The 8,412-nt window shown below is 25.8% G+C and overlaps 2 protein-coding genes across 2 annotated transcripts; both read right to left on the reverse strand.

The window, feature by feature from the left end:
* Positions 1-108: 108 nt before the first annotated feature.
* On the reverse strand, positions 109-4,436 carry LOC129607910 (arrestin domain-containing protein 17). The gene is made up of 4 exons (XM_055519162.1): positions 4,204-4,436; positions 2,960-3,330; positions 2,291-2,894; positions 109-2,233 (listed from the first exon to the last, which is right to left on the reverse strand). The coding sequence occupies exons 1-4, from the start codon at positions 4,316-4,318 to the stop codon at positions 2,091-2,093; spliced, it is 1,233 nt and encodes a 410-aa protein (XP_055375137.1). The 5' UTR covers positions 4,319-4,436; the 3' UTR covers positions 109-2,090.
* Positions 4,437-5,192: 756 nt separating this feature from the next.
* Positions 5,193-7,772, reverse strand: LOC129607988 (arrestin domain-containing protein 3). The gene is made up of 3 exons (XM_055519280.1): positions 7,423-7,772; positions 5,730-6,899; positions 5,193-5,659 (listed from the first exon to the last, which is right to left on the reverse strand). The coding sequence occupies exons 1-3, from the start codon at positions 7,535-7,537 to the stop codon at positions 5,559-5,561; spliced, it is 1,386 nt and encodes a 461-aa protein (XP_055375255.1). The 5' UTR covers positions 7,538-7,772; the 3' UTR covers positions 5,193-5,558.
* Between the last annotated feature and the right edge of the window lie 640 nt (positions 7,773-8,412).

Here is an 8,412-nt window from a genome sequence, read left to right on the forward strand (position 1 = left end):
TCAAGTATGAAATATAATCTAGAGTTTTGCTCAAATATTTTATTGGTCGCTTTAAATTGCCATTGAGTTTTATTTCTTTTTCAAAGGACAATAAATATAAAAAACAAAAACCAATTTTTTTTTATTGAAAATTTAATACATTTTATCTGAATAATTTTATGTGAGAGTAAAAATAAAAAAAAAAAATAACAAAAATATCAAAATAAATGATGCAATGTTTACAATAAAAAATAATATAAATATTTATAAGAAAAATTAAATTAAAGTAAGTTTTTCGTATATAATTATGTAAATATATACAACTAAATTACATACAAAATGCAACACATTTTTTTTCTAAATTATATGTTTACGAATCAAATCGCAGAAACACAATTTGTATGAGTTCGTCCAAAAAAATAGTTCTATCAAAAAATTTCCAAAATTTTTAAAATGTTTTTGAAGCTTAATTTTACTCGTATTTGAACAAAATTGCTTACCCACGAAAGGATTCGTAAATCTACATATTTTGTTCTTATTTTTAAATTATTTTTTAATTTTTTTGTTTTAAATCATTTAACAAGTCATTGTGCAAATTATTTGTAAAAAAATATTTTTCTTTATTTCTTAATTGTTATCGTGGTTGTAAAATGCATAGAAAATGAATTTACTTCCTTTTTTTTTATATATATTAATATTTTAACAATTATTATTGATTGCGTTTTTTTCTTTGTGATTAATATTAATTTTAAAATTATTTTTTATATTTTATACGCAAAATTAAAATAAAAGTAAAATTAAATTATGTACTTAATAGTATTTTATAAATTGTAATAATTTGATTGAAATATAAAAATACTTTTGAATATGAAAAATATATTAAGCTGATCTTTTTAATTTTAATAGCATTGTAAAATGGCAACATAAATTGAAAATACAAAATTCAGAATCTGAAAAATATATGTATGAGAAATATAAGTTTACTTGCTTATACATTTTTATATTAATAAATTTTTTTTATTTTATTTTAATTTTTATGGACTGGCATTAATATTTCAGGATTCCTGAATAATTTATTTTCAAAATATATACAATATTAATATCTGTTGAGCAAAAAATGATTTAAATACATTCATATTTTTTTCTGATTTAAAATTGCATAAGTTTATAACAAGCAAATTTATTTTTAAACTTTTAAAGCAAATTTTACTAATATTCATCTAAAATAAACAGCACATTTTTATTTCTATATTTTTAAGTTAATATAATTAAGTATTCGAAATCATCTTCCATATTATTATAATAAGAGACGGTTAAAATTTTCTTGACAAATTTAATTACAATTCTAAGCTGTTGTAAAATTTTTTTTTTGTTTTCCTTATGTCTTTATGTATATCTTTAGGCACTAAGAACAATTATTACAAGTTTATTTATTAGTTAATTATTAGGACTATTTTAATTTTTTAAAAATTTCATAATAGATGAACATGTAAAAAGAAGATATTGCTATATCTTAATAAACAACATTCTTCTATATTATACTGTGTTTTTCGCACTCAAATTATATTTGTTTTTATTTTACTTGAAACGAACATGTTCCTGAGTTTAGTTTTTAAAGCAATTTATTTTTTTTTTATTTAGTAATTTTGATAACAATTTGAAGCATCCATTTTTATCCAATACAATGTTGTAGAAATTTAATTGATTTTTTTACATTTAAGAAATGAAGGGATTTTTTTAGCTCTACAATGTCTTATAATTTATTCTATTTAAAAAATTATTATTTTAATCATAAGATTTTTTTTCATTCCTCAATTGGAATTAATACCACACCATTGAAAGTTATACAATATTCCCAGTTTTAAATAATTGATATATAGTTCAAAAGATTACAAATTTATTTTTTAATGAAAATTTTCAGTAAATATGTTAAAACTTTGAAAACTTTTGTACTTATTTACTATTTTTGTTTTTCAATATTCGATGTTATTTTTTGATTATAATTCAATACGAAAAGTTAATAGTATTTGGATGCTTTTATTGGAAGGCTCTTTAATTTTGAAGAAACAAATATTTAATATGAAAACTAGACCTATAGAAAACGAATGTTTTTAATATGACGGAGCGGATGGCTTATTAAATTGGTAAGTCGGGTATCTCGGAGCAAAATTGCCGATAAGAGCCGTATGTTCAGAGTCTTGTCTGTCAACTATTGATTCAGGTTTGAAGTCGCCTTCAGAAAATGTTGGAGGGGCTAAAAATAAAATTATAATAATATGAATTTCAAAAGAAAAAGTATACAAAATCTTACGCATATTTGGATATAATTGACCAGAATCTCCCATATTCCATCCTAAGGCGCCCCCGCTACCATTCGGTGGACTAGCTGGGCTGACGGGTTGAGTTGGAGCCATAGAAGGATCTTGAATAGGAACATCGGTCATTGGAGCGGGAGGTTGAAAAGAAACTAGTGGTATGGTACCCAATGTGATAGGAATATGCCCTGTTAAATTTGTATGGGGACCACTAACATCAACTTCAATATACAATTGATAATCTAAATCAATGAGTCCACAATTTTGTAAATTCGAAGGAGGAAGTGGCGGGATTTCTAATTGTTGATTAAAATTTTTCGATTCATTTCCTGCTATAGGTCCCACATTCAATTCAGCAATAGTTACTTTCTCCACTTTTTTGTCAGCTCGTGGTTGAGTCACAGTGAATGTAACGACTTTCCTCAAAATAAATTTGATAATATTAATGTCAACATTACTAGCATTATCACATTCAGCAGTAATTGGGATAATTTGTCCAGAAACGTAACCAGAAACTGGAACATGAACAATAACAGCTAATGGACCTGATTTACAACAAAAACAACAGAATGATTTTTCAAGTTCGAGTTTGGCCGGTTCCTAAAACAAAAAAAAAAAGTTTTGAGAATTACATATTATATATTAAAATAACGTCGTATTTCTACTTTAATCCTAGGATTCAAATTTAAATCCACTGGAGAAATAACCGTGAAAGCCATTTTCATATCTTGGTCAAATTTCCAAGGACGATCTAGTGTTATTTTAATAGTATAACGAACATGCCCATGTGCCCCTTCAAAACTTGATGGTAGTGTAGGAGGTAAAGCACATGAAAATGGATAAGTATGTGTACCAGCCGGAAGTTCGGTTTCTGCGGCATTTTTTCCACCTAGTATATAGTATTGTATTTGAAAATATTCTTCATGACCAGTTAAGTTTTCAGTTTCATCTTCCTCTTTTCCAGTTTGAGTATTAGTTGTTTTTCTTACTTCCTGCCAAGATGTGTTGGCTTCACCTAAAAATCTTGCTGTAATTCCTGCGAAAGATTTCAAATCACTTAAACTTAGAAGCAATAGATATTATTTTATGTAATAAAACAATAAATTTTTATTTCTTTCTAAAATTAATGCTTGGTGTACATACTTTATGCTTGGTATACAAAAATATTAAGTAAAAATGATTTTTCTACTACATACACAGATTATAACATAATTAATATTATATTTTCCTAAAGGAGACTATTTTTAGATTTTAATTCTAAAATAAAACATTTGTGATGATTATAGATAAACTAAAATATGTAGGTTAGTGGATAGGTATCCCATTTTTGAATAGGTAATTCTAAAAAAACTGAAAGCGAAATGCATATTTTTGAAAAAAATATTTTTTTTTGAGAAATATTCAGCTGAAGGTTTTACTCACAATTAATTAAATACATAGCTATATTTATTTATTGAAGTAATAATTATTAATCATTCTGCATATTTGTACAGATGATGTCATTCACAAAATATTTTACCTAATTGTTTTGCATACGCATATACATATATAGGTAATATAATAAATTTCTTAAAACTTATATTTTACTATTTTACAAAAAAATGCATTTGTAAAAAAGCATTTAAAAATAAAGTAATAAGTAATAAATCCTTTTAATATTACGTTCAGTAAATTCGTCTATTTGCAATTAAAAGATTGTATGACTTACACACCCAGTCATTTTCTCAATTTTTATTTGAATGAGCTAAATTTCAATATTCCGATATTGATCTTTAAAGTAAAACAATATTTAAAGAAAAGTTTGATATGAATTGAAAGAATTAATAAAATTTAGAGAAACTCCCACAAGATTTAAAATATATCATATACCTACATAGGTATGTTTTTGTACTTATACATTTGTACTTACCACGAACTTTTTTGGGTTTATCAAAAGTTAATAACACTTGTCCATTAACTGTTTGTCCAGCATAATAGGTATTCCATGGATTATCTAATTGAATTTGACAGCCTTTTATTCCCATTTTAAATTATTTTATTTTTCTTTTTTAAATTAAAAATATTGAATTTATTTAACTCTATTGCGTGGCGCACCTTATTTTCCACAGCCAGACCCGACTTTTAGTGAAAATAAAAATAAACTTATGTCAAAAGATATCGACGGTCTTGAAGTGTTGCCACATTTTGTGTTTTTTCCACACAGAATTGTTCAATCATTATTATATGTCAATTTTGTTGTCAATTATAATGTTTGGCTGTTTAATTATTAACCCTTTATGCAGTTTTGCACATAAACACTACACGGGCGTTTAGCATGACTATCTAGTGGTAGAACTAGATAGAAAAAATTCAAATGTTTTTTAAATGTTAAAAACATTTGAATTTCAAATCAAAGTAAATGAAGTAAATATCAAAGTATTTCATTAAAATAATTGACCTTTTAATGAATTAAAAGTGTCAAATATGCATTGAAAATCATTATAATTTTTCGCGCTAATAAATTATAATTTTATTATAAAAACTTCTTTTAACAAATCAGTGTTGGTCTATTATAAGTACTTAATAGAATATTCTTACCTTCTTTATGAAATAATTGAACGTAATTTTCATAGTGATTTTAATTTTTTTCAAATTTGTGGTTCATGTTTGTAATTTAAGGTTTTGTATAAATGTTCCCAGCAATTGAGAAAGTTTACCTATTGCAAAACATGGTTACGAAATATACAATTTAATTAATTACAAGATACTTTGAATTTGAATAAAAAAAAATCATTTATTTTTTATGTAATGATATATACATAAATATACCAATCCTATAAATAATATATTTTGTGAACAATATAATTAATTGTGCACTTTGTAGAAAAAAAGGTATGAAGTAAAAAAAAAAAACATCCATAAAGCAAAAATAAAAAAATCTCAAACTAAATTCTCTTCTATAGAATTAATTTAAATGTGGATTATGTACATAAAATATTTTTAAATTCTTTGCATTAACAATTTCTTTGTGTTATCAATTCTTTTAAACTGATTTATGCGTAACGTTAACAATAATTTCATTCTAGCTACATAGATAATTTCCTTTAATGCTATAGTAATTTGTGTTTCTTTAAATAGTTTTTTATATATTGCTTTAATATACTACATATTAATATTATATTAAAATTACTTGTCATGATTTAGTTTAGTTAAGTGTAAATTAAAAATGGTTGTATAAGCAATTATATAAATATTTATGCTAATATTTTAATATTTATAAAAATATTATTTCGCTCCAGTTGGAGATGAAGAAGATAGAGGTGGGGCTGACGGCTCTGCTGAAGTAGACATAGATGGACTGCCAAAAAGTTCTTCATAGGATGGAGCTAGATAATATGAATTAAAAAACTATTAATCTCAGTTTAGAAATAATGAAAAAAAATATTTAAAACGTACGCAGTTCAGGACAATACTGGTGGTAACTAGAAGGATTCGAATTTGATATACTATGATTTCTTTGATGATTTAATGTTCCGGTTGTGCTCTCATCAGAAGATGAATGTCTTTGTTGTATATCGAACCCAATCGAATTGCGAAAACTCCGCCTTGTTGAAGTACTTATACTCAGTCTTACTGAATCATCACTAATCGAGGAGTCATAATTTGCAGAATATATCGATTGATTATCACTATACATTGAGTGAGATGGACTACCAGCTAAAGATTGTTCTGAATATATTGATACATTAGGATTTGGATAGGCGAACCATCCTATTCCACCGGTTACGACAGGATTATATTCAGCAGAACAGACAAAAAATGGTAGAGACACTGAAATATTTTTGTGCAAACCAGGAAGAATCGCCTCAACTTGAACTTCATATTTAACGTGAATAATTTTACTGAAATCAACGTCACTTGGCTGACATGATGGAACTTGTAATTCATGTTCATATTCTCTAGTAGATTTCTTTTGAATACCGCCAGTTTCCTTCTTGAACAACTTTGTGATTTGGTCTTTTTTCAAACATAAAGGTTGCTCACTATAATAAGTAACAATTTGCTTGATCGAAAATTTTAAGCGATCAACATGTGTGCCGCTTTTATTTTCTACAGTAACTTTTAATTTCAATTTTCCACCACGAACAACATAACTTTTGGGCAGTTCTGCTGCTAAAGATATAGGTCCTCCCCCAAATACTCCTACGTTCCTGGTTACTTGATAAAATCTGTCAAGACTGGAAGTGTTCAATATTGCTGGAGGCATTGGAAATGACTTGACTATAGTAATTGGAACAGTATACTTTTCATTTAAAGTCCATGGTTTTTCAATAATAAACTTCGTCTTGTATTTTATTGAACCATGACTTCCCGAAAAACTAGAGGGAAGATTTTTATCCAATTCATAAGTTAATTCATATGTATGCTCTCCTGGCTCTAATTCAATTGGTCTTCCATTGTTTGATCCAAATATATATAACTCTTCTAAAATATAAGTTTCCTTAGCTGTATATATAATTGAGCGTGGATTGGGCTTTGCGCTGGGAGACGCAAGAACTTGAGAATCGCGCCGCAGAAATTCCACCCAGTTGCATTTTCCTTTTCCTGTAATGCGAAATTTTATACCTAAAATATTAAAAGTAAATATGGTTAACTGCAATGAACATTTGCCCCGAGATTTTATTGAAAATGTATATTTTTAGGTATAAATTAATAAAAAATCTAAATTTTTTTTCAAATTCTACAAAACCTTAAGCATAGCTAAAAATAATTTTTACTACATTAGCAAATATGTAGCTATGTACATGTACAGTAAAAACATATATGTATCTGCATATATTTGTATTAAAATACTGCGGACTAAGGTGCATTGGCTGACCTTTGCATTTTTTCGTTGGTTTTTTTTTTATACATAAGTATTCTAATTTTTTTTGTTTGCTATAAGCAGTGATTCATCTCATTATTGCTTCCATGTTTTTTTAAGCACATTTCATCACTATACATACTATTATAATTACGTATGTTTCTTTGTGTCAACGAAAAGTATACAAAGTAGGTTCCTATTTATGTACATATATATGTACATATTTAGATATGGAAGTTATAAGTTGTGAGATCAGCGTACAATAAAATTACCTCATATACTTACCACGAATTTTAGTCCTTTTTATTAATGTTAAACTGACTTGTCCTTTGATTTGCTGTCCGGCAAAATATATGCTTTCTGGACTATTCAATGAGATTTTGCATCTTTCTGTTTCCATTTTTTGACTGATCTTTATAATCAGCCAATGGAAATTGTTTTGTATTAAGATTGGAACATTTGTTTATACATACTATTAAAATTTTTTTACATTTATTAATAAATTGATTGATTAAATTGATACGTTAGATTTAATTATATAATTTTATTTAAGAAATGCAGTTACAATATCACTTTAATTCACAAAATAAAAGAAAAATTTAATTCCCAAAATAAATTTGTATTTACTATTTCTCTTTTTTTGTGATTCCCTAAAATTTTTGATAGCTTCAATTTGACAAACAGCTGCCTATTTTGAAGTATTGAAAAAAGGAAATTTGACAGCTAGTTTATCATTTCGATACATCGAAAAAAAAAATTAATGGGTTACATTCAAACGCTAAACTCGATGTAAAAGAGCTACGCGTATGCAATTACATATTTGACATTATAAGATATTAAGAAATTGATTTTGTTTTACATTAAGTTTGCCTTTTTTTTCACAAATGCAATATAAATATTTAAATTGTATTTATAATAAGGTGAGATATAAAAGAAACTCTAAATAAATTTAGAAGTAAAAATTTTCTGCTGGTAAAATTAAAAATTTTATATAATATTCGTATAAACGTAATATTATCAAATGCAATAATGAAGATGTACGTAAAAATTTAATACATGCAAATTTATGAAATAACCAACAGATGGATTGCCAAAGTGGCTACTTAAATTATTTTTCTACCATTAATTAACAGTTAAATGTGGAAAAAAAAACAATTGTAAGTTTGATAAATTTATCAATGTTTTTGTAAAATATAAAAAAAAAACAGAAGATAAAGAGGTAACATTCAGAAGTGCTTTACTGTTTTTGATATTAACGTATTTACATACTTATAT

The sequence above is a fragment of the Condylostylus longicornis genome, unplaced genomic scaffold, assembly GCF_029603195.1.
Source record: "Condylostylus longicornis isolate FDR11 unplaced genomic scaffold, ASM2960319v2 ptg000030l, whole genome shotgun sequence".
NCBI classification, from domain to species: Eukaryota; Metazoa; Arthropoda; class Insecta; order Diptera; family Dolichopodidae; genus Condylostylus; species Condylostylus longicornis.